This window comes from Camellia sinensis, chromosome 5 (genome assembly GCF_055761805.1).
Source record: "Camellia sinensis isolate YWXY chromosome 5, ASM5576180v1, whole genome shotgun sequence".
Lineage (NCBI taxonomy): Eukaryota > Viridiplantae > Streptophyta > Magnoliopsida > Ericales > Theaceae > Camellia > Camellia sinensis.
This window is the reverse complement of record NC_138965.1, coordinates 39,216,609-39,243,813: the sequence shown is the minus strand read 5'-3', so window position 1 is coordinate 39,243,813 and position 27,205 is coordinate 39,216,609. Positions and strand designations below refer to the sequence as shown.

Below are 27,205 nucleotides of genomic sequence, written 5' to 3'. Positions count from 1 at the left end.
GTAGGGTCCTTCCCAGTTTGGGCCAAGCTTGCCCTCTCTGGGATCTTTTTTGTTGCCTACGACTTTTCTCAAGACTAGGTCGCCGACTTGAAAATCTCTTGGATTGACCTTTTTGTTGTAAGCTCTAGCAAGTTGTTGCTGATATACTGCTAGCTGAATTGTAGCCTTTTCTCTTCGTTCTTCTAAAAGGTCCAGATCTCGGGATAAGATTATGTCGTTAGTGCCATTTTCTACTCCCTGGGTCCTGATCCCTAGGATGCCAATCTCCAATGGGATGACAGCTTCTGTGCCATAGGCCATGGCAAAGGGGGATTCCCCTGTTGATCTTCTTGGCGTAGTCCGATATGCCCAAAGTACGTTGGGCAACTCGTCTACCCACTTTCCTTTCGCTGCCTGCAGTCTCTTCTTTATTCCATCCAGAATTACCTTGTTAGATGCTTCTGCTTGGCCATTACTTTGGGGAAAGCTTGGTGTTAAAAAGTAGTTCTTGATCTTAAATTTGGCACAAAAGTTTTTGATGAGTTTGCTGTCAAACTGTGTTCCGTTGTCGGCAACTATTGCTCTTGGAATCCCAAATCTGGTGATGATGTTTCTCCATATAAAGTTCTTGACATCCACATCTCGGATTTTGGCAAGAGGTTCTGCTTCTATCCATTTTGTAAAATAATCTGTTGCCACCAACAAGTATTTTCTCTGCCCAGTTGCCTGGGGAAGTTTCCCAACCAGATCCAAGCCCCATTGGGCGAACGGCCAAGGGCTGGACACTGGGTTTAGGTCAGCAGCTGGCTGATGTATCAAAGGTGCGAACCTTTGGCATTGTTCACACTTTTTCACGTAAGCTTCAGCATCCTTTTGCATGTAGGGCCACCAATACCCCTGGGTAATGGCCCTGTGGGCTAATGATCTGCCCCCAGCATGGCTTCCACAAATTCCTTCATGTATTTCATACAAGAAATCTTCTACCTGTGAAGGGTGTACGCACCTTAAAAGAGGTCCAGTGAAGGACCTTCTGTAGAGATGTCCATCTTCTGTTAGGCAGAACCTTGCAGATTTCAATCTGACTTTATGTGTCTCCTTACGATCTTCTGGCAGTTTTCCGTCTTTCAGGAACGTAACTATTGCATCCATCCAGCTTAGCCCAATGTCCACACACATTGCTTGCTACTGTGTGCTCTCTGGTTCAATGCTCGGGCCCGACATATAGTCGATCATAACTGTTCTTGTTCTCCAGTCTGCATTGAACTTGCCAGGTATGCTAATGCGTCGGCGTGGGTGTTGTCATCTCGTCTGACTTGTAGCAATCGACAGTTCCGAAATAGGGCTGCCAATCTAATGACTTCTTTTGCATATGCCGACATCCTCTCGTTCCTGGCTGCAAATTCTCCTGTTGATTGGTTAACAATAAGTTGTGAATCACAAAAAACAATTACCTCATCTGCTTCTGCCGCTGCTGCCAGTTTTAGCCCTGCAATTAATGCTTCATACTCTGCTTCATTGTTTGAGGCTTTGAAACCCAAACGGATGGACTGTTCTATTATTTCTCCATCTGGAGATATCAGCAGTACTCCTGCCCCTGCTCCTTGACGGTTTGAACTTCCATCAACGAACAGCCTGAATGAATTGCCGATGTATATGCTGCAGGGTCTGAGTTTTTCCTTTCCTTGTTCCTTTGCCTTCGGCTGGGTTTCTCCTTGCTTGCTGGGATACTGCTCATCTCGGCTCAACGGGGCCTGATGTTCGACTCTCTCAGGTGTGAATTCTGCCAGGTCTTGGCCTGAACTCCAGGTCATACTGGCCCAGGGCTACTGCCCATCTTGCTATCCTTCCTGTTAAGTCTCCTTGTTGCAGCAAGGACTTTAGTGGGTGCTCTGTTAGGACCACAATCTTGTGCGCCTGAAAATAATGGTTTAACTTTTTTGAAGCCACTACTAAGGCCAACATTAATTTCTCCAGTGGTAGATACCTTGTTTCTGCGCTTGCCAAGGTTTTATTTACATAGTAAACCGCCTTTTGCTCCCCTTTTTTTTCTAGGATTAGTACTGCACTTACTGCGTGTTCTAAAACTGCTAAGTACAAAAATAGTTCTTCCCATGGTTCTGGTTTGGAAAGAACCAGAGCTGTGGTCAGGTACTTCTTTAGGTCGGTTAGAGCGGCTTCGCATTCTTCTGTCCATAGAAAGTCTGTGGCTTTTTTCACCAAATTGAAGAAGGGTCTACATTTATCTGAGCTTCTGCTGATGAATCTGTTTAGGGCTGCAGCCCTTCCAGTAAGCATCTGAACCTGTTTTGCTGACGTCGGGCTATGCAGCTCTAAGATGGCTCGGATTTGGTCGGGGCTGGCCTCTATACCCTTTCTCGTTACTAGATACCCTAGAAACTTACCTGATCCTACTCCAAACGCGCACTTTGAGGCGTTGAGTCGGAGCCGGTATGTTTTAACTATATCAAAGATCTCTTTTAGGTCGGCAAGATGTCCCTTAGATTCTTTGGTCTTCACGACCATATCATCGATGTAGACTTCCACCGTTTTGCTAATTTGGTGCTTGAACATCTTTGTTACTAACCTTTGGTAAGCTGCTCCTGCGTTTTTCAACCCAAAAGGCATTACCTTGTAACAGTATAAGCCTTTAGGGGTGATGAACGCAGTCTTCTCCTCGTCTGGTGGGTACATAGCAATCTGGTGGTACCCCCTGTATGCATCCAAAAAACTCATCCTTTCGTGCCCTGAAGTTGCATCTACTAGTTGGTCAATCTTTCGCAGAGGAAAGCTGTCTTTGGAGCAGGCTTTGTTGAGGTTGGTGAAGTCTACACAGACCCTCCATTTACCGTTCTTCTTTTTCACTACTACTATGTTGGACAGCCATGTCGGGTAATGAACTTCTCGGATGGCCCTTGCTTCCAGAAGTTTGTCTACTTCCTCTTTTACTGCTTCGACGTGCATCAACGTTGGTCTTCTGGCTCGTTGAATCACAGGTTTTGCCGACCTGTCGACATTCAGTCTGTGGCAAGTGACCTCGGGGTCAATACCGGGCATTTCATAAGGTGTCCATGCGAATACCTCAATGTTGGCTCTTAAAAAATTTTCGAGTTCTCTTTCCTCTTCCTCGTCTAAGCCTGAACCGAGAAGAAAGAAACGTTCTTCGTCGCCCTCCTGGACTAGGACTTTCTTTAGTGTTTCTTCACTCTTTTCGGTTGGCTTTTTGCCGACATCATCTAGGACCTCCATGTCTTCGTCTTCAATCTCTGCCTCCTTTGGCTCTCGAATGTTGCAAGTGGACTTTGTTGCTGCCATGGAGCAACTTTTTGCCTGTAGTTGGTCTCCTCTGACTTCTTCAATTCCATGCTCTGTGAGGAACCGAAGTAATTGATACAATGTTGAGGGAACTGCCCCCATTGCGTGCAACCATAGTCTTCCCAAGATGATGTTATATGGCGAGGGTGTGTCAATCACCATAAATTCTGTCTTGATCTTCTTAGTACCGGCTTGTACCTCTACGCTCGCTGCGCCTAGTGGCCATGTTGGTGTTCCATTGAAGCCGACCATAGGATTGTTGGTTTGTTCCAGGTCGTCGGGATGAAGGCCCAGCTCCTTGTAACATCTGATGTACATTATGTCACAAGAGCTGCCTTGATCTATTAGGATGCGTTTTACTTGGTATTCCCCAACCTGGAGGGATACTACCAATGCATCATTATGCGGATGCTGGACCATCTCTAGGTCGGCCTCAGTGAAGGCTATCATTGGTCCTTGGCTTTTTTCAGGCCGAGGTCTTTTTTCCCTTATTTGGTAGACATGCTGTAAATGCCTTACTCTCTGGGTCTCTCCTCCGACTTCATTCTCGTTGACCCTTGAGTGAATCACATTAACCACCCTTGGGCCTCCTGCCTGTGGTTGTTGTGCTGGAGGTGGTGGGGCTGCTGGTGCTTGCGGCAATCTTGCCTGTTCTTCTCTTGTTCTTGCTTCGTCAATAAGGTCCCTCAGATGGCCTTGCCTTACCAAGTCTTCTAAGTGTGCTTTTAGGGCTCTGCAACCCTGAGTTGGGTGCCCTTCTTCATTGTGGTAAGCACAACGCCTACCAACGTTTTTTCCCATGAATTCCCCTGGTGTTCGTACTGGAGTTCTGAAATAGGCCTGGTTTCGTATCTGGTCCAAGATTTTATGGATAGGGATTCGGAATACTATCGTTACTGCCTGCTTACCCCTTAATTCTGTTTCTTGTTTGGTCGGCAAGTTGTTACCTCGGCTTCGCTTTGGCGAGCCGTTTCCTTTTTCCTGCTTTATCTCTTTGTTTCCCGATGTATCTTCCTCAGCTCTGGCATACTTCTCAATTCTTGCCATGAGTTCTTCCATGCTTTTTGGCAGTGTTTTTGCCAAAGACTTCCGTAGTGGGCAGTCATCTTTAAGGCCGTTCTTGAAGGATACGACCGCCACTTCTTGGTTGCATTCGGGTATTCGATTGAACACCTCGTAGTATCTCTTTGCGTAGGCCCTAAGGCTTTCTTCCTTGGTAATTCTTAAGGCCATCAGGGCGTCGACCCTCAGGGGTTGTAGCTTATTCGTCACAAACCTGGCCACGAACATCTCGGCCAGGCCTTCCCATGTCTTCACGCTTCCCTTTGGTAGCTTATGGAACCAATTGGATGCAATTTCCCCAAAAGATGAGGGAAATACTTTGCAAAGTAATGGCTCGTTCCCACTGTATAATGCCATTGAGTTCAGGTACAGTCCAACATGGAAGTTGGGGTCTGACTTACCATCATAGATTTGGAACCTCGGCATACTGAATCTTTTTGGTGTTTCAAATTTGTCGAGTTCCACCGAGAATGGTGTTCTCGGCTTAACTTTTGAAGTCACCTCGGCTTCAGCATTCTGTTGCTTCCTTTTGAAGTAGTCCCTTAAGTCTTCCTTACTCCTACCTGGAGCGCGGCTATCTCTGGACTTCAATCTTTTTGGCACACTGCTTTCGGCCTCGTGGTGGATTGTGTCGAAGCAGAGTGCTTGCCCTTGAACATGACGATGCTCTTTGGGTCCTGGATCCCTCATGCGATGTGTCCTTTGGGACTCTCCCTGTCTTGGTTCTTCTCATCCGACTTCCTTGGGACGTCGGTGAGAGCGGTTTCCACTCGTGCTGGGGGGCTTCAGGGATTTCTTTTCTTCCTCCCTTCTGGGTGTTAATTGCTGGCATCGGCGTATCTTGCAGGGGGTATGGTGGTTGCATAACATTGTTTTGCATCATGAAGTTGACGACGGACTGAAGGTCTGCCAGCTTGTTTGCCAGGTCTTTTACTTCCTCATCCCTTCGTAGGCACCTATCCCTCCAAACCTGAAGGTTATCTTCGTTATAGTACTTACTTTGGTCTGTTCTTTTTGAAGCGCCGCCCTCCTGGCCGGCGTCTTTTTCTCCGTGGCCTTGGTCATGATTTTCTGTATTATGGTTGTCTCCTTCAACATCAAGATCAATTGGTCTGCCACTCCCAGCAGGAGTGTTGCCCCCAATGTTTTCCCTTTCCCCGTTACTGGCCATCTATTCTTCTAAGATTCCCACAGACGGCGCCAAATTGTGGGGGTGATTTTCCGACCACACTGCCCGCTTAGCAGTCAGCTGGAGAGCACAGACAGAATAGATGGCTTCAGTAACCTGTAACAGAAAGAAAGAGGTTCCGGCGGTGGCTCTTCCACCCGGGGGCACTCCGACTATCAAGTCAGTATATTTCTCAAAGATAATCAAGTATTAAACTCACAAGCTTGAATATAAAATTGTGTACCTTAGACCCATGGGGGTGCCTCTCTTTTATAGTTTACTCAATCCTAGTCTCACTAGAAGCCTGACTTCTATGGACTCCAATTCAATACTGACTTTGGATTCTTCAAGAGATAAAGATAAACTCCCTAAGAGCTTTATCCCTATCTTGGCTAAATCTTTTCTTCTCTTTAGGACTCTTGCCTCTTATCCATTTCTCCGCTTATCTCGGATTCCGATATCTTCGGAGATAACCTCGGCAACTCCGAGATCACCTCGGCGTAACTACCACGACATGTGACACTTCGGCTGACATGTCGGCGTCGCCATGCCACGTGTTGGTATCCAAGAAATATATCCCACAATATGTATAACGTCTTCAATTAGACCACATGAACTCAAATAAAATACTTTAGGCATTAAATAGATGAAATTGGTAGTTTAACAATGAAATAAAAAAATGATAATTTAGAGAATAAAAAAGAAATTAACCATTTTAAAATTAAATTCTATACAAAAATTGTGATGATTAAACAATTTCCTTTGCTTTAAAATGGTAAAATTTAAGGCTGTGTTTGGAGAAACTCTCCAAACACATTTTCACCCATTAATCTCAGTGTGGTATTTTTTTTGAGTTTTCAAATTATAATTCTACACCCACTTTTGAATAGATCTTTCCAGCCGGAAAAAATTGGCTAACCCGATCGTCCTCCCGGACGTCCGACCGATTGACTGGAATAGTGTTCAGTTTTTTTTTTTTTTTTTTATATTTGAAATAAAAATTATTTCAAGAATTTTTTTAAATTTTTTTATAAGCTTTGAATAAGATTTTGGATTATGTGTTTGGTTATGAGTTGTAAGTTTTTGAATTAAATATCATATGTCACATCATTCATTTCAAACTTGTAACGTTCCAAATTTCTAGCCCCAATGATAATACACAATCATGGCTCTTTCAAGGAAAACCAAATATAAATCTTTGAACTTACATTACATGATACAATAGTTCTTCATGCAACAATACATTAATCCAACAATAAGAAAATAAACAAATAAATACCCCCAAGGGTTTACAAGTTTCCAAAGCTTGAGCCTGGTTACACAAAATGGTTATTCAAACCCACACACATATAGCCCTTGGCTTACACATAGAGTCATAGCAAAATGAGAGTCTCGTACTCTCAACACATATTTCCTCGCCTCTAGTTAGGCAGCATCACCACATCTTTTCCTGCACAAAAATCCCGTAGGGTGAGCATAAAGCCTAGCAGGAAATCCTTAACAAAGCATATACATTTTATACAAGTCTCAAGAGATGAAATGCACATGCCATGCTATGCCCTTTTGAAAGAAAATTACATCTTCATGTTCAATGATGTCGTGCAATTTCAATTCTTCAAAACTTAACAATTCATTTCAAGAGTGGTAAATACGACTCTGGTAATCCCTAGGTCGATGTCTGCAAGTAGACTATACAAGTGCTACCAATTTGTCATTTTTACTGGTATTAAGCAGAAGGCTCGACGCCTATCCACCCGGGTTTTCGGTCTTTCACCCCGGACTCTCAGACCAACTTATTCAATATCATCTACACCACCTATCAAGACTTACCAATGTATTTACCCCAAAATCATTCCATGAAAACTTATTTCTTAACATTCTTTTCTCAATGCAAGTTTTCAAATCAACTTTCAAAATTTAATGTAATCAAATGAATTGATATACCAATAACACAAGATGAATATAAATACTTTTATTTCAATTCATCATCCAAGGAATAACACAATTCCCTCTTCTCACGTATCCTCAACAATTAGTCATTTCAAGACTATTTCAACATTTTGAACAAGAATTTCCAATATGAACAATAATTCTCATATTCCCTGAAATTCATCATTTATATAAATATAAATAAGAAAATTTTCAAAGATTCATTTATTTTGACACACAAAATAAATATAACAATATCATTCATGGATCTTCAGTCTCTTAAAAAAAAAAATCCCCAAATTCTAGGTTTTCTCACCAAAACTATACAACTCAAATATTTTGAAAGAAAACTTTTCAAAATCATCTTTTCTTCAATCAACGAAGATCAAAACCCATAAGATTATTTTAAAAGAACAAGAGACAAACGCACTTTCAAAATCGCTCACTTCTTGAATCAACAATCAATTTTCAAAGCTATCGAAAGATGATTTTGAAAATCATATATATCTTGCAAAAAACATATATATAACTCTAAGAAAATCCCTACCTCAAGTTTTGAAGAAGAAATGAGATGAAATCCTCAAAATCAACGATGTCGAAACTCGATTTTCACTGCACACAACGAAGCCCTCGAGATGATAACCAACTTTGGTGCAGAACTTAGGTCTAAATCCCAACGGATTTGGAGAAATCAAAAGAGAGAAGATGACTTCTAGAGAGAGAAGCTCCCGATCTGGAATTCTGGAGAGTTTTAGAGAGAGAGAGAGGACTGAAAAAGTGATCTAAAATATCAGATTCACGAATTGATATAACATGGTCTGCTAAAGCGTGGAAAGCCCCGCTCGAGCGTCAAATATACTAACCCAGTACTTTTGTAGACATGTCAAACTTTTGAAACCAAACATTCTCTGCTCGAGTGCATAAACGGCAGCTCGGGCGGACAAGCAACTTTGAATGCATTTTGCATTTTTGCTTCGGGGGGGCTGCCCTCGACCCCACCAGGCGCTGCCTTCAAACCCACCAAGAGGCGCTGCCCCCTGGACCCCCGCGAGCTGACTAGGCAGCTCGATCCCCGACCGGCCTAGTCGAAGTGGCAAAACATGAAAGAAGGATCGAAACCGGGATCGCTACAAAACTCTTTTCAAAACTCATAGCCAAACAAATTTTTCACACTAAAATCATAATTTAAAAACTTACAAACTCAAAATACAACTCTATTCTCAAATTATATTTATAAAACTTTACCAAACGCTACCAAAATTTTGTATTATATGATTTTTTCCCTCTTGTTTTTATACCACTAATTATATTGATTGATATGATTGTACGTTCTGCTTGTACTATGTATTACATGAATATAATTTTATTTTTTGGATTTAAAAAAAAAAAGAAGAAGAAGAAATGTCATTTGACTTGTGGGAATTTGTTCTTGGAATTATTTTTAGGGTCTCCAATTATGTGCACTTCTTGTACTTTGATTTTTATCAATATATTTTTTTTAATGATAAAAAAAATAAGAAAAAAAGAAAGAAATGTCATTTGACCAGTGAAAATTTGTTTTCTGAGATTTATTTTTAGGGGCTTCGGCAAACTCTGAAGCTCAATTGTCTTTGTCGGTGACAATGGAGATCTCACCGCCGCAAATATCATTGGATTGTTTTCGGCAAAGATCATTTCAAGCTACCACAACGACTCCATCACTGTGAACAAGCTCGCTCTTTTTCTCAAATGGGTAATTTTGAGGAAATGTAAAATCTCAAGCTCCATCAACAATGGATACTAGTGAAGAACATCAAGGAAGTAATAGGTGTTTTAACAAATTGTAGTTAATTTCGTAATTTTATATAGACGTAAAAATATTGTATTTATCTATAAAAATCTTCATGCTCTACAAATTGAAGTTTCGACTGTGGGATTCAATTTATTCTCAAAATTAAACATTATAGTGTATGGATAAATTTTATTATCACATTATGATAAAATCTGATTAACAATAACGTTTTTATAATAGTATTTTTTTTTTTAATCGACAAAAGTCAATTGTTAGTTATTAAATTAGCACAATTAGAGTTAACCTCCTCATCCTTATAAAACATCAAATGTTTGCTTATTAATTCAGCTCCCACTTAAGGCCTCAGGACTAAGCCTTACAAGGCACCAAGTGTTTGCCTCAAATTTTCATGATCTCTCCCTTAGAATTAAGCCTTTAAAAGAGTTGTAGTGACCAAGTTATGGCTAGTTGGTTTACGTTTTTCTAATAGTATGCTTGCTAATCAAGTTGATTAATTTATTTGTTTTTTATTTTTATTTTTATTTCTTTTAACATAATACATGCGTTCTGTTTATTTTAAAGTAGTGTTTGATTCCTTAGAATGGATATTGAATGAAATGAAATAATTATTTCTTAATATTTATAAGAAATGATCATTTTAGTACACTAGTGAATGATTATTTTATTTACAATGTGTTTTTCATAATATTTTTAGAAAAATAAAAGTAATAATGAACCTATGATAGAATAATAATTTCATTCTATATTTATTTTAGTAAACCAAACACTATGGTTTTGTTTGTTTGAAAGTAAAATATTTTTATTTTGGGTGAATTACGCTAACAGTCTGTAGTTTGGAACTTGTGTCACTTTCATATATAACTTTTCAGTTATGATACATTTAACTCTGAATTATGAATCTTATTTCAAACAATGACAATTAAAGATGTTTCATTTGTAAATGGTCAATTTCAAGGGCAATATTGTCATACAACTTATTTTGTGTTGATCAACTTGTATGTTGTTTAAAATATAGTGACATTTTTTTTAATGAATAATGTTGACACTTTCTTGGTTATAAAGTTTTGTTTGGTTTAGTTTTCAAAGTCTATCTTCAAAAAAAATTTTCCTAAGAAAGTAAAAATTAATTTGGTGAAAAATAATTAAAAACACATTAGTTTTATATAATTTTATTTTTTGGGAGGGTAGAAATAATTTTTTTAAATAGTTTTTTTTTTTATATATTTATTAGATTGGTTATATTTATTAAAAATATATTTTTAAAAAAGAAATAATGATTTTAAAAAAAAATGAAAATGTAATTCATTTTTTAAATTATTTCATTGTTAAAATATTTTTTTATATTTATTAAAAAAATTGTTGGATCATTTTAATATCTTTTATTTATTTATTTATATATTTCGTTCATGAATCTTCTTTTGTCTTGTTCATGAATCTCATCTTATTCATGAATAGAGATTCATTGTTTTGGTGACCTTTTGTCTTGTTCATGAATGAAGATTAATTGGAGTTCATGAACTCAATGGTGAGTTAATATTTGGAGACTTTTCATTTTTTCTTGTTTAATGGTCATTATTATTTTTGGTGTAAATTGTAAGGTGCTTATAAATAGTTCCTCTCATCTACTCTTTTCTACACCAACTATTTTTTATTCTTGAGAGATTACAAGCCAAAGGAGGGTGTTTTTCTTGGTGGAGCTTTGGGTTTACCATCTTGTGCCGAGTTGGTCTGAACCATACGACAAGTGGTCGAGTTATTGTATTATGGAGGAGACAAGTCATAGCTGTGTGACTGCTGCATCGATATTTAGGTTTTTTCTACCGCAGTGGGTTCGGTCTCCTTAAAGAAAACAAGATATCCATATCTCAGCCTGATTTATTTGTATCTCATTTTCTTTGCATTATTTATCAATAAAATATAATTCTTCCGATATTTTCACCAACAAAAATTAATTTGTCCAAAAAATGAATTACGTTTCCAAAAGTTCGCGAGTCTTTTTTTAGATCATCTTGGTCAACGCTTGACCAATTTCAATCATTATTTTATTATTTTCTTGTTAAGGAAATCTGAGAGTTGCAAAAAATAATTAGAAATTAATGATAAATTTTATAAATATTAATAATTAAAATCATAAGGTGCACTGATTTGTAATTTCTCCTTAAATTTTTAGCTACAATTGGTTCATTATCATTATTATATGTTTTATAAAATATTTTGTCAACCAAACACAAAAATATATATATATATATATATATATTATTTTTGTCAAAAATTATTTTGTATCGAAACAAATGAAACCTACATGCAATAATTCAAAATTTATAAATAAAATTTGTTAGTACACTATTTGTTTAATTTTGTATTAAAAAAAGGGTAAGATGATTAAAGGCTTAATATTTCTCATACAACGAATCTGCCAGATTTTCCAAGAAATGCGTTTCCGGGAAATTTCCTATTTAGAATTTCTGCTATTTCTTGGTTGTTTTGTTACAACTGTGAGTAGCCTTGGCAATTGCATTATCTTCTTTTGTCTGGTCCCTTGATATTTTCCCGGAAAAATGCAAATCAACCCGAGTCATGTTTGGTTAGGGGACAGGATAAAGTAAGATAAGTTGCATTATCTCAAGCATAAAATTATCCAAATATGTGCGATAAGAAGCTCTCAATATAAATTTACATTTTATACGGGACACCTTTTATTAGAGAAAATTGATAAAAAAAATTCAATTTAAAGAGGGGGTAAGGTATTAGATTTAAGGTAAAATTTTATTTAGTGATAAGAACATGCTGGAAAATTTGCCAGAAAATAGGGTTGAATGAGTAACATGTATCACATTTCAATAGATATGTAATTTGGTGAATTTCAACAGATAGGAAAATAGGGTTGGTGAATTTTAACAGATAAAGAAACTAGGTATTTTCAAGAGATAGACAGATAGACATATTTGGCAAGGGTGGTCTTCCCTATTCCACCCGAAAATGGTGTTTGACAGAAGATGCAGTGTTGGTGAGTGGGTGTTTTCATTCCGAAGGCCTTTACGGGCTTGGGAGGAGGTAGACGTGGCCAGGTTTAAGTCTATCCTTGATGTAGTTCCGCTTCCTGTAAATAGCTTTGGTGATTGGCTTTGTTGGTCTCCATCTTCAGCAGATCAGTTTTCTGTTGCATCTGTGTACAATAAGCCTACAAATCAAGTTGTGTATGCTGTCCCTCCCTTTATCTGGAGTTCTTTCTCTCCTCCTAAGACTCAATTCTTCGCTTGGCTAGCTTGGAAGGACAGGATTAAATCGGCTGCTTACTTGCAAATGATTGATGTGTTAGGTGCTAATGCTAGTGTTTCCTGCGTTTTCTGTAATTCTGCAGTTGAAACTCTTGATCACGTGCTTATGTTTTGTCCCGTAGTTTGGAAAATCTGGGCTAAGTTGGTCGGTTGGTGGGGATTGTCTTGGGTGATGCCTGGGTCGGTTGAAGGTCTTCTAATCTGGTGGTCTAGTTTCAGGTTCTTGAAGATAGGTAGGAAGTTGTGGTTGTCTCTACCTCCTGCTATTTTGTGGGCCATTTGGAAATGTCGGAATGAATGTAAGTTTCAGGGGGCTATACCTGCTTCTAAGCTGCAATCTTTGCAGGAGGCGATCAAGATCAAGGTTGCTATGTGGGCTAAATATCATTATCTGAATTCTGCATATTCCGTTCATGATTTGGTCAACAACATTCATCTTCTCAGCCACCCTTCAGTTGGCTGTTTTTCCAAGGGTGTAGCAGAGCTCTAATGTCAATGCAGTTTATTCCTGGGGTGCAACTCGGTCCTAAGTGTTAGTGTTGTTTGGTCTGCCATGATGGTTGGGTGGATGGTCTGCAATGTTGGTCGGTTGTTGGTCTGCTGCGATGGTTAGTCTCTTGGTCTGCGGTGTTGATTGGTCTGCTCTGTTGGTTGGCTCTGCTGCTCGGGTTTGCTCTTTGGTCTACTAAATGGTGTTCAAGGTTGACGTTGTATGCTGCTGTATGCTGCTGTAGGTCATACTGCTATACGTTGTTGCTTTGAGGTCTGCTGAATGGTGCTATGTGGTGCAAGGGAGGGGGTGCTCACCATATAAGCCCAGGTCTGATGCTGGTGCTCAGGTCTGCTGAATGGTGATGCTGTGTGGCTGCTGGTTGTTAGGGGAACTATATGGTTTGCTATTTTGTTGTTTGATATACTGGGGAGCTAAATATGGAGTTGATGCTGATAATGAGCTTGCGCTGGGGAGCTGAATTTCGAGATGATGCTGATAATGTGCTGATAATGAGCTGAATATTTTTTTTATTGAGTGCTGTTGATGGGATGGACTATAATGTGCTTGCGCTGCTGGTGAATTTGTTGTGATGTGAGGTTTGGGAGTTGGTGGTTAAGCATGTTTTGCTGCTATTCAGTTCAGAAGTGTAGATGTGGTGAAGTTGGGTTAGTGTTGCTAGTTCTTTTTGGTGTTGTATTTTTGTTTTCCAGTTTTGGTTTGTCTGGTGAGGTGGTTTTTGGGTGTTTGTGGTTGGTTCGTCACCAACTCTTATTAGTTTTTTCCTTTTCATCAATAAAGTTTATTTTCTTTGCTGATTAAAAAAAAAAAGAGATAGACAGATAGGCTGATTTCAACAAATAATTATCATTTTAGACAAATTGTGTCATTTTGACCTAAAGAGATTAGAGCTTGGACCCCAAAAAGATTAAAAAATAGATTTATGACCTGAGTGTCCATTTTAATATAAAGTAAAATAGTCATAAACTGATAAAATATGTTTCGTGTCGTTTTAATTCACAAGCTTCTTGGGTTAATTTGGCCCTTCAAAATACAAAAAATGTGTCTTTATGTGATTCAGAAATATGATATTGTCCAAAATTAGTGACTGAATCAAGGAAATTTGAATATCTTTATCTAAACACCTCAGGCATTTTTGACATCTACACACCATCTATTCCTCCTCTCATTTGGTCTTTGTAGTAGCACTATTGGTTGTGGAAAATGGGCGGTTTGATAGTGGTAGTGACTCTTAATGATGGGATATGTAGCGGTTTTGGTGATGATAGTTATCGGTGGTGATTCGTGGCGATGATGGAGATTCTCACTAGGAGGGAGGGTGAAGATGGTGGTTAGGCTTTATTTTATTCCTAAAACATCTCTAATTTTGTAACTGATTTTGGAAGGTATCAAACTTAAAACTAAAATGACACAAAATGCATATCTCAAGAATACAAAGTAAATGTAACCCTATTAAGATTTAAATTTTATGTATGCAATAATCTATGCAATTTTTCAATCTTAGTTCTTAAGGAGAATTCTATTATACACGTGACTATACCATATGCACCCTTAGTTACACAATTTTCTTATTTAGTTATGACTAATTTTTTCTTTAGTTATGACATTATTTTGAGATATTTAGTTATGATTTTTTTGTGTTTGGCTATGACTTTTTATTTTTATTTTTATTTTGGTTATGATTTAAAAAGTATAAAATCATATAATTTTTCTTTATAGTTATGGGTTACATATGGTACATATAGTCTTTCACTGTTCTTAATAATAAATTTAGTGATGGATTATGCTCAATTCAAAGTCTCGAAGTTCACAATTTTCACCCAACCACAAGTGTGCCTAGTCAATCCACCTTGAATTCATTCTAGTCAATCCACCTTGAAGTCATTTTATTCATAATGAAGGGAGGGACTTGACTAATTAAGCCCGTGACTGTAGGCTGTGGAACCCACTCAGGGACTAGGAACCTTAAAACACAAGGGTGCCCATCTCTTTCCATTCCCCACCTTCAAAGTCTCCTAGAATCTTGTCTTTTGTAACTAAAACACAAGGGTGCCTAGTAAATCCACCTTGAAGTCATTCTAAACACAATCTTCTCTTTTGTAACTAAAGTAGCTCCCCCACTACATGTGAGTTATGTTTGAAACTTCTCTCTCTTTCCCATTCTCTCTCCCCCTCCATATGCAAACAAAATTCAGGGTGACCCCACAACATACGGAAATGTTTGGAGAGAAATCCCTTTCATGCACATCTCTCATTTCACATTGCTGTCCTCTCTTTTGTGCTTCCTAATCTTCTACATCTACCATTATGCCACTTGTTAAAGCTTCATGGAAAAGATCAGTGGTTTGGGCCGCATTCCACCAATCATTGGTCTATTTGGTACAATTTAAATAAGTTATTTATAGCTTAATTTTTAGTTTGGACGTTTTTGTTAAATTTTGTGGTGCAATTTCTATTTATAACTTATTATACATAAATAATTAAAATGAGATGATCATCTGAGAATCAGAGGAGGATACTTTTAATTTCTGCTTTCTAATGATAAACTTTTGGCTTATAATAAGATGTCCCAAACAGACCCATGGTTGTTTTTATTATTATTAGCAATTCTTTTATTTTTTATTATTATAACCCAAATTCTCTCTAATTCTGACGGTCTAGTTGGGCTCGTGGGGGCACACGTATTTAATTTTAATGATTTAATTCGTTTATTTTGTAAGTTACTGTGTGCAGATCATTAATAAAAATATAATTTGATACGATAGTTATAATCATATTATTCTATCAATCTTCTTCTTCTTCTTCTTTAAAAAAAGAAAAAAGAAAAAAAAAAGATTGCACATATGAGTTTAAAAATAGACCGCTAATGTTTCGAAAAAAAATATAGTGAAAACAATATGACTGCAATTAATATATCAGTCTAATTGTTTTTATAAATAAACAAATTAAATTATCAAAATGGTGTTGATGGTGACTATGGAGACAAAGTTGATTTCTCATTCTTACTAGTAAGAAGTTCATTACTTAATACACAGATTTTTTTTCTAAAGAGTAGAAAGTAAAAAATTATTTGATTAATACCGCTCTAGTAGGATTACAGGTGATTTGTCTTTCTCTATCATATTCTTATTATTTTTTCCATAACATGTTGTATCATTAAAATCAATGAATGAAAAAAATATGAGATAGATAATAATATAATGGAATAAATAATATTTTTCTTTTGTTGATAAAAAAAAATCAAAAAAACCAAAAGACTTCAGAACAAAGACTTCCAGAATATTTGCCAATAAAATTATTAAGAATGAAAAAATGTGATTTAAATTTAATTGAAACATTATAAGGTTTATATACAGATCTGAACTACAAAATGACATTTCTTGACAGAATTCTAAATATATAATATTATTCACTTTGTTTGTTTCAAATTTCCTGAATTCAATTTTTTGAAAATTAAATTTTTATCTTCTATTTTTCATTTTTTTTAGTGAATTTTTTTAAATATTTTAAGATTTTTTTTTATTTAGATACACTTAATATGAATATAATAAAAAAGTATAATATTTGTGAAAAATTCACTAAATATCAAAAATATGAATAATAATAATAATAACAATTCAGTATATTTTCATATTCTTGTGTATTTATTGATTTTTTAAAATTTTTTTACTTTTTAAGTACAATTGAATGGAACCACCAGTTGCTTTTTTGTGGTGTGTTTGGGTCACTGTATATGAAGAAACTTGGCTGGCCAAATTCAGAAATGAAATCCTGGTTTCTTGACACATCCAATTTGAATGACCAATTTCAGAGTATATATAGAACTAACCTTAGATTCGTTTGATGCAACTTTGGTAATAAAAAAACGGAAGTTTAAAATATTATTCTCTTAGCTTTTAAGTTATTAATCTTTTTTTAGTTTATTTAACTTACTTTGATTCATACACGACGACACCTGCGTATTGATAGGTGTCATGCCCCTGTGAACTTATTAAGAACCCATAAAAAAAATATATATTTATATTGTCAATATTTTATTTAGGCTTTGTTTATTTCGAACATAAAATATTTTACATAGAAAATATTTTTCTTATAAATTAATTTTACACAAAAAAAAATGTATTTTTTCCTTTTGTTTTTTGGCGTTTGGTTGACACTTTAAACAAAATTATTTTATTGTCTAAAAAAGAAATTTTGATTCAATAAAGTATCATTTATGATTTTTTAATCAGTTAAGATACTTTTTTAAAAAGACTAAATGTGTTGAAAATGTTATGAGTGAGAGTCAAATTTATAAAAATTAATGTATAAAATTTTTAAAGGTAAGTCATTTTTGAAAAAATGACGAATACAGCCTTAATGTAATTTGATTTCATTAAAAAAACCCCACTGCAAGCGCCTTTTTCAATCCTTGAAGCCTTTGCAAATTTGATTGATGATAGCGGTAGCCGTTTCCTAGTTGGTCTAGCCAAGTCCATCAAATAGATTAACATCCATTACAGGGGGAAAGAAAAATCTATGTAGTATTATATTAAGCAAAGCCTCAGTTGGTGTCCTGAATCTTTGCTTTTCTCTCCTTTCATATGGAAGATTTTTCTATTTTAAAATAAATAAATAGTTATCTAAAGAGGTGCATAAAGATTGAACCTAAGACTTTGAGATCTTGAGTTTAAGTAAGAAGATTCTTGGCAACATACCTATTATAATATTAATTTATTTATTATTTATTTTTATTCTTAACTATTTGAATATTATGTGTGCTAGTCACCCGTTAAAATATATAAAAATATTTCAAATATATTAGATATATATTGGTACTAGCAATTAGCACACACAATACATGCGCAATTTAAATAAGTAAAAATAAAATAAAATATTTATTCAATATTGTGTGCTACTTAAGTGGTAACAGTCTTGTTTAGTAAACTCAAGATTCAAGGTTTGAGTCACAGTCCTCTCATCTATTTATTTATTTTAGGGACATTTACATACAAGTCCTAATTTATGAATTTATATTTCATTAAGTCCTAACTTAGATTTTTTGGACCTTCAAGTTTCATTTTTAATAGTAAGAATTGCCGTTCAAATAATGATTGTTCATCATTTATGATTATCTATAAAGGAACATGATGATTTAACATTTATTTTGATTTTCAAAACTTTAAAACATCAACTTTCAAATAGAAAAAACTAAAAAAAAAAAAAAAGTGTGCATAATAAAAAAAAGCTTTTTCTTTTTAATTTGAAAAGACAAATTTTTTTTTTTTTTGGTGCAAAACTAAAAATTTTGTTTCTATAAAGGAGCAGGATGATGGAACATTGATGTACAAAACTTAAAAAACAAAACTTTAAAAATGAAAAAACTGACAATGTAATCTGTTTTAAAACAGGAAAAAAACTGTTAATATTATTGGTTTTATTGGATAGTTGAATCAAACTAATAAGTAGAAGGGCAAAAACTTTTAATTTCATGCTTTTTTTTCTTTTTCTTTTTCTTTTTCTTTTTTTATCAATTAGTGAAACAATTATTTGGAACATTACTATGCAAAATTGATAATATTTTTAGTTTTAAAAATTTAGAAAAACTGATAATATTCTCAGTTTTACTAAATAAAACTTATTTGTTCAAAAAATCTTAAATATGACATGAACTACCATAACATTTGTAAATATGACTTTTAAGTAATTAATTCTTTGTTTTATTTGTTTTAAATAAAAAAAATAAAATAAGCGACACTTGACATTAGAAAAAGCAACTAAGCAGTGGCAGAGGTAAGAAATTAAGTTGAGAGGACACTTTATAATTTTAATTTGTTTTGGTGATCAACAATAAAATAATAATAATTTTATAAGCTAAATTTAAGTATAAAAATTTAATTATTAATTATTAATAGTAACAAATCAAAATTTTATAATAATGTGGAATAACTTGACACACAACAGTAATGTAAGTAAGCAATTTTAGCACAAAAAATTTCAAATTAAACTTCTTAATTTTAGAAAATAGAAACAAATCATTTATAGAACAAATCATTATAAAAGTTCTTTAATTTTTATTTGACAGAAAAATACTAGAGAGATATTATTGATTATAAAGATGTGTTTTGAATAGAAATTATTAGATAGTTCCAAAATATTATGTGGTGTTGCTAACATGGTGATTCCAATATTAGAAATCACACATGATTCACCTATTCTCTTTCAACTACCTAACATGAATGAGTTACGATGTTTCATTCATAAAATTTCACACTATATTATTGATTTAGACCACAACATGGTGCTCAAAGAGTACCAAATATACTACATATTGTGAACAATGCAAAAAAAATCCCTAGCCAAAGAGCATAAGTGAGAGGACACATTTTATATATACAAATAAATAAATAAAAACTGACGGGCATGTGACCCCCTAGCTCTTCTTTAGCTCCGCCACTGCAACTAAGGCTTGGACACCAAGCGAGTTGTTCACTTTATATAATAAGCGGGTGGTACATATGATGCGTGTGCAACTCCGATAAGTAAGAATAAAAGCAAATAATAAAGAAATTAGTATCATAACATGTATGTTGTCTAAATAGTAAGAGTGTTCTTCATGAAATTTAAGGTCTTAGGTTTAAACCTTACTCCCGCCTTTGAATAATAATTTTTTATCTTAGGATATACAAATTTGCCACGTAACAGAAGGAGAAACCATCAAACTTTTGGATAGATAGATAGATAGATAGTATAGTATAGATATAAATAATCCCGCATTGGGGGGTGTATTCTCTCAGATCTCAAGTTCAAATTCTGCTAGGTGCTATCAAGTTCAACTTTCACTAGGTGCTATCAACTCTTTGGGGCCACGTCCGCGGGTTCTACCCAAGATTCACTCGATCCACGTGGAGAGAGCCCTTTGCTTAGATCCCGAGATTAGTCGAGATGCATATAACCTGGCCTGGACGTTGGGTCGTTAAAAAATAGTATAGATATAAATATTTTGACATTATATGTTTTTAGTTGGTCATCTTTAAAATTAGAAAAAAAATATCAAATTAGTAATAGTTTGAAAAAATAATTACAAATCAATGATAGACTTCATAAATATTAATAATTAAAATTATAAATTTTTTCATAATCTTCCATTATTTTTTTAAAAAGTTTAATTATGTAATTTCCGCTTCAAATTATCGTTTGTAGAATTTTTTTAGTATGATGTTAGCAAAGCAAAAGTGAAAAATGTTATGGTGATGGCATAGTGACGAATGTTCTAGTAGTCGCCAGCATTATGAAACCAATGACGACATATTATATATGTTTTTTTTTTTTTTTGAACAGTGATTATATATGGGTTTGGCTTTTCTTAAATTGACAAACATCGGGCTAGGCTTGATCGGCATTATATAGTAAGAGTATATGTGTCATCCCATATCCGGCAAAGCCCCGTATCAAGTCTAATCTAGCCATCCCAAATATAGCGACTCCGGTTTTGACCCAACTCTTGTTATATTCCGAACTCGGGCTTGTGGTTTCTGAATGTTGTTCATTGTCATTTCCTCTTATTCTTACTTGAGTTTGTCTATTTGGTTGTATCAAGCGTGTTTGGAATAAGTTGGTTGTTTGGTTTTCAAACCTTATGTTGCCCATATTTTTGGTCCGCTGCTCGAGCAGCAATTCTAGCGCTCAAGCGGGCTTATGTGTTTTTCAAACCTTATGTGTTTTTTCCTCCAAGAGTATCAATATTGAAGGAAATTCTTCGTATTCGTACTTTTAGTACTTAACGAATTTACGCGATGTGCCTTTCAGATACAAAGGCTTTTGAAACCCTTTTATTCCGCATTCTGAAATCACTTGCTCGCTCAACATACAAACTCTTTACCTCTATTCGTCTCCCACTTTTTTCTACTCCCTTTCCCAGCTTCGTCTTTTGAGAAGTGTTCTATCAATGGCCTCCTCCTCATTGAAAGTGCCAGTTGAAGAACGTGTGAGCCCATCTGTAACCCTGAAAAGGCTCATTGATGCAGAATGTGAAAAGTACAAAGTTGGAGAGAAAAGTGCCATTGACGGACGCATCTTCATTCCTTGTCGTCATGTGCAACAAGACTATGTGCTTGGCCCCATATTCAAGGAGATTCCTATTGAGCTTCCAGCTCTATACCCTCGTCTGGAAGACCATTGTCTCCTTCACGAAGGTGGCCTTGACTGGAGAAATTGGAAAACGAACCGCCCCCACAGATGCTGGCCCACGGTGAGACCAGAGTGACAAGAATGGTATGATCGAGTTGTTCCTAGTAGGACCCTGGACCTTCAAGAACTCTGCCTCCTCGACGCCCTCCGATTATCCAGGTTAACCATTTCAGAAGACCCCTTTTTAGTTCCTGCTACTCTATGCTTTGGGAATTCTGTTTTTAATTTCTTCCAATTCAGATGTGGGATGATGGCCCCTACTATTCTTGACATTTGCCATCTTTTAGGATTGTCTCCCATTGGAACTCCCATTGGACCAGATTATCCTGACCTAGCAGTCTCTTTTTTCCTTCCCTCTCTTAACTCATTCTATAGTGATTTTGTCAAGGTTGAGAATAGAAGGGAAGGTCTTGTAACCGATAGGGAATTCTTCTCTTTCTTATTATATTGGCTTTGCAAGTTCCTTTTCTGCACCTCCTCTCAAAGAATTATGCCTGAATTTGTCCCTCTTGCCAAAGCCCTTGTTTTACAGAAGATGGTGGCTTTAGCTCCATACGTTCTAGGTCACGTATATAGAGCCTGCTCTCTTTTTTTGTGAGAAACCCTTAGATGTCAATCAAGGGGGGCCGATTTGGATTCTTCAGCTTTGGCTTTTTGCTTATTTCCCTGAGTTACAATCCAAATGCCTTAAATTTTTTGAACCAGACCCTCCTACTCATGGCATGAGGCTAGCCAATGCTTCTCTTTATCCTTCAACTTTTGCTTTTTACTTCTATTTCTTCCACCAACTTTCAGTTTCTCCTCTTTCCTACTGCTTTCGTCCCTTCGAACCCATTACTATTAGCCCACTTTGGTTGAAGAATTTTCTAAGTGGCAGGCTCTGTGCTTCACCTATTCACAAAGATATATGGGCCTCCATTTTAATCCCCAGAGAATTATTCATTGGAACTATGAACCCCAGAGCTTACAAATGTATTGCCGAGCCCTATTGTTCTGCACAATTTGCTAGACAATTTGGCTTCACTCAGGGGGTCCCAATACCCCTCTGTAGTAACACCAATCTAAGTCTTGCCACAAAGGATGTGAAAGTTCGAAGGTCCAGACTAGAAGAGGCAACTTCCAAATTTATACAGGACTTGGTCGATTTCAAGTATATCCCCTTCCTTTCCCAAGGTAACTTTTTGAAGAGATACCAAAATTGGTGGGTGACCAATATGGAAGTGCACCTGGCCATTTCCCCTCAAGACCTACTGACGGTGTTGGATGTGCCCAAGCCCAAAGGAGCTGGAGTTGCTACTTTTATCCCAGTTCATGTGCCTGCTTCCACACAATCTGCTCCTACTGCTTCAGCTCCTCCTAGAGTTACTCGGGCCACCTCGAAGAAAGGTATATACCCTCATCTCTTCTCTTTTTACCTTCTTTATAATACTTTCAGTTTTATCTTTAGTTCTTCCTTTTTGAAGGAGGTGTAGGTGTAGGTGCCTCACAGGGGAACTCTCCTCAAAAGATTCAAGCTCTAAATCTCCTCAAAAGCAAACGGCAACAAAAGAAAAGGAGGCTTTTACTTGAGCCTGAAAATGAAGTTTTTGAGGTGTAAACAGAAGAAGAAGAAGAAGAGTTTACTCAAGAGCAAGAGTCTCCCTGAAAAGAAGAAAAAGAGTGACCGTCCCTTCTTCTGACTTGGTTCAAGATCCCACACATGAGACAATTTTCAAAGTGGAAGAACTCACTTTTGAAGAATCTGAATCCCAAATTGGAGAGAAAGAAATTGAGGAAGAACATTCAATGCCTGTACAAAGAAAAAATAGAAGGAAGATGGCTGTCTCTCCTTCTGAATTTGTTGAAGACCCTATACATGAGGCAGCTGCTAAGGTAGTGGAACAAGAGCACTCCAAGGCCATAATTGTCTTTGAGAGAGTTGAGAAGAGACGGCAGCAGCAATTCTTAAGAGATGAAGCTGCTGCTGCTGATGCACTTCAAAGGGATGCTGTAAGCAGACAACACATTGCTAAGCACTACTCTCTTCGAAGCTCTTCTACTGCTACTGTCACTTCTGAAACAAGTAACTTCTTTAAAGTCTCTATTGTTTTTCCTTGTTAATCTTTTGGGTATTGAGCCTTGACATCACTTTGTCCTTCTCTTCTTTTGCAATAACAACTCCTAAGCTTATTCTCCCAATGAAAACTCCCTCAGTTTCAATTGAGGTTGATCAGATGCAAAATGTGAAGACCATTCAAATAATACTCCCACTTCCTAGGCCTACATTTCATGTACCCCCTTTGAGGCCAAACATTCCTGCGTCTTTTCCCTTTGGATTGAATCCATACTTCCCTTTCTTATCTTTGGATCTACCTCTATTCGATTCTTTTCCGAGCCTTGCTCTTTCCCCTCCCCCTAAGGAAATTCCAACTGTTACTCTATCTCAGATGATAGTTGATTCCCCAGAGGAGGGTGCTGGTGGCTCTCCAACCCATGGTTTATTACCTTTATCTACTTCCAGCCCTTCTTCCCTTGACATATTGATGGCTAGGACCATAGAGACTGCCGAAGATGTTCCATCCATTTCTCCTATCCCCATGCAGTCCTCTGTGTCTTCTACTACTACTCATTCTGCACCCCTCATGTCCATGGACGAAGTAGATGTCTTCGAAGCAAGACTAGCTAGTCTCTTCGACATACCCCTTACCTCTCCAATAACTAATGATGAGGCTGAGCCGTTGGTTCTAGCTGACTCCTTGTTAAAAATCCTTGAGAGCTCATCATCCTCCAGTAGGAAGCCTTTTGCACCTCTGATGGATTTAGACAGCTATCTGGAACTACTGATATCTTTTTCAAGGATTCCTTTCGAGGCTTTACAAAGGCCTAAAATAAGAAATGGCTTCCTGCAGTGCTGCAAAGTTGTCGAGCAATCCAGCATGACTGTCTCAAGTCATCTATCTCAGGCAGCAGCTACTATCGACTTCTATATCAACATATGTCATACTACCAAGGCTGCAGAGGAGAAATTAGCGAGGGATCAGAGCTTTGTTTCCACAGTACATTCTGAAGTCTCAGTGCTGAAGGAACAACATTCCTCTGTCTCCCATTTTTGAACTCAACTACTGGAGAGGAAAGCTCAACTTGAGGAGGTGTTGTCTGCAGTGAATCAAGCCTTAATTCAAACTGACACCAAACTGCAGATCACCAACCAAGGATTGGCCGATCGAAAGCAAGAAATGACCACAACCATTCAGTTGGTTTTTTCATTTAAGAACTGGAAGTCTGTTGTAAAAGAACAATTAAAGCATTGTAATGATTTCTAGACCAATTTGTGGCAGAACGTATTTAACTCTTTATGAAGAAAAACAAATTCTGATTTATCATTTGAGTACTCTGGTGTTCTTTTGCTTGACATTTATTCTACACCTTGTGTTTCCCAAATAGTTGGAAAATAAGGTTTCAAATATCTGCCATTGATCTTTTTGGGATGTATGTATCCATTCAAATTTCTCAAATGGTATGTCCCAAAAAGCAGGACTCTATGAATTTGATACAATCCTTCCCAGTTAGGTGACCATTTACCAAACTTATGGCTTTTAATTCCTATTGGGAGTATTGTCTTCCATACCAAATCACTTTCATCAAAGCTAATGTATTTGACTTTCTTATTGTAATTTTTAGCTGTTTTCTTCTTTTGCAAGAGAATACTATTTAATGCCAGAATCCTGGCTTCATCTATGCCTTCTAATTCCAAACACATACTCTGATGGTATTGTTCAGGATTTAGCTGGTCTTGACATCTTACCCTCAAAGATTTAACATTAATTTCCACAAGTAACACTGCATCATGCCCATACACCAAGGCATAAGGAGTAACTCCTGTGCTTGACCTTGGGAAAGTTCTATAAGCCCACAATACATCCAACAACAAGTTATGCCAATCCCTAGGATTGTCTTCCACAACCTGTTGTATTCCTTTCTTCAAGGACTTATTGGATGACTCAGCTTGACCATTGGCTTGTGCATAATAGGGGGTAGAGTTAACAAGGCTAATTCCAAACTCTGCTACAAAGGACTTCACCATTTTCCCATCGAACACAGTCCCATTATCAACAGTTATAGTTTGTGGGATGCCAAATCTATGGATTAAATCCTTGATGAATCCAATGACCTCATCTGGTCTACAGCCTTGTATGGCTTAGCTTCGACCCACTTAGTGAAATAATCAGTGGCTACTAAAATGAAACAATGATGCTTCGAAGAGGGTGGGTGTATTTTTCCCATCATATCCATGGCCCATCCTCTGAATGGCCAAGGCTTTACCACTGCATGCAGGTCAGTTATGGGCACATGCCTTATTGTGCCATACTTTTGACATGCCTGGCAACCTTTTACATACTTTATGCAATCTTTAAGGATAGTTGGCCAATAGTAGGAATGCCTTCGAAGCAACCACCTCATCTTCACACCAGGCTGATGAGCACCACAGATGCCTTCGTGAACCTCAGCCATAGCTGTTAATGCTTCTTTTGGGCCCAAACATTCCAACAATAAACCATCTCTCCCCCTTTTGTAGAGAGCATTGCCGTATATGATGTATTGCATGGATCACAATTTAATTTTCTTGCTGGCCTTCGAAGATGGACCGGCCAAGTACTGCATTATTGGATGCCTCCAATCTTGTTCCTGTAAGTTATTATGATTGACTTCCAGGGCCACATTCCTTTTATTAAAGGGTGGTATAGATTTCTGGTATGTTGTTTGGTTTATGTCCCTTCGAGTATTATCCCTCATCTTGAAATTCGATGCTTTCTAAGCCACATCATTAGCTCTATTATTCAAGAATCTTAGGACATAAGTTATATTTGCTATTTGAAATTGAGAAAGCAGATGTAATGCAACAACATAATATGGCAGCATGCTTATACTTTAACATTTGAAAATCCCTTTCACTTGATTAACCACCAATTGAGAATCTCAAATATGTCAACTGCATGTACTTGTAATCCAATAAGAATTTCCAATCCCACTATCAAGACTTCATATTCAGCTTGATTATTAGAACAAGTAGTTTCATCCACTCTGAAACCATGTGTGGTTTCTATTCCTTGTGGTGACTTAATCACTATACCAATTCCAGTTAGGCCATTGGCTTTCGATCCATCGAACCACATTTGCCACGGCTCGACACTAGCCATACCAAGTTCCATTATCTCTTGGCTCTCTGTTTGAGATGGATGGTCTGCAAAAAAATTGGCTAAAACTTGTCCTTTCACTGCCTTTTGGGGAACATATTCTAAATGAAATTCTGACAAGGCTAATACCCATTTGCCAATTCTTCCCCTTAACATAGGTCTAGATAACATATATTTAACCAAATCTGTGGTTGCAATTACCAAGACAGTTGTAGGCAAAAGGTAATATCTTAATTTCATTGCAGCAAAATACAGCGCAAGGCAAAGCTTTTCTACAGCTGAATATTTACATTCACAAGAATTTAAAAACCTACTAAGGTAATAAACAGCTTGCTCCTTGCCTTTTTCATTGTCTTGGGCTAAGAAAGCTCCCAATGAATCTTCTGTTGCAGTTATATACAACTTCAAAGGCTTAACACCATTTGGTGGCATCAGTATTGGAGGGTTGGCCAAGTAGGCTTTGATTCCTTCGAAAGCACTTTGGTGTTCCGCTGTCCATACAAATTCCTCTTCATCTTTCAGCCTTAATAAGGAAGAAAATACTTTAGTTTTCCCTGCAGTGTTAGAAATGAATCATCGAAGAAAATTAACCTGTCCAAGGAACTTTTGTAATTCTTTCTCACTTGATGGAGGTCTGGCTTCGATGATGGCTTTGGCTTTATTCTGGTCAATCTGTATTCCTGTCGTGTGTACTACATAGCCCAAGAAGTTTCCAGATGATACGCCAAAAGCATACTTAAGAGGATTAAGCTTCAATTTGAACTTTCTCATTCTTTCAAATGCTGCTTCTAAGTGAAACAGATGTTCCACCATGGATTGCGATTTAACTAC

General features: G+C 36.7%; 1 protein-coding gene across 1 annotated transcript; it reads left to right on the top strand.

Annotated features, from left to right (window-relative positions):
• The first annotated feature begins 12,221 nt into the window (after positions 1 to 12,221).
• Positions 12,222 to 13,010, top strand: LOC145791348 (uncharacterized). Its single transcript, XM_082871703.1, has one exon. It carries the CDS (start codon positions 12,222 to 12,224, stop codon positions 13,008 to 13,010), a length of 789 nt encoding a protein of 262 aa, XP_082727829.1.
• The last annotated feature ends 14,195 nt before the right edge of the window (positions 13,011 to 27,205 follow it).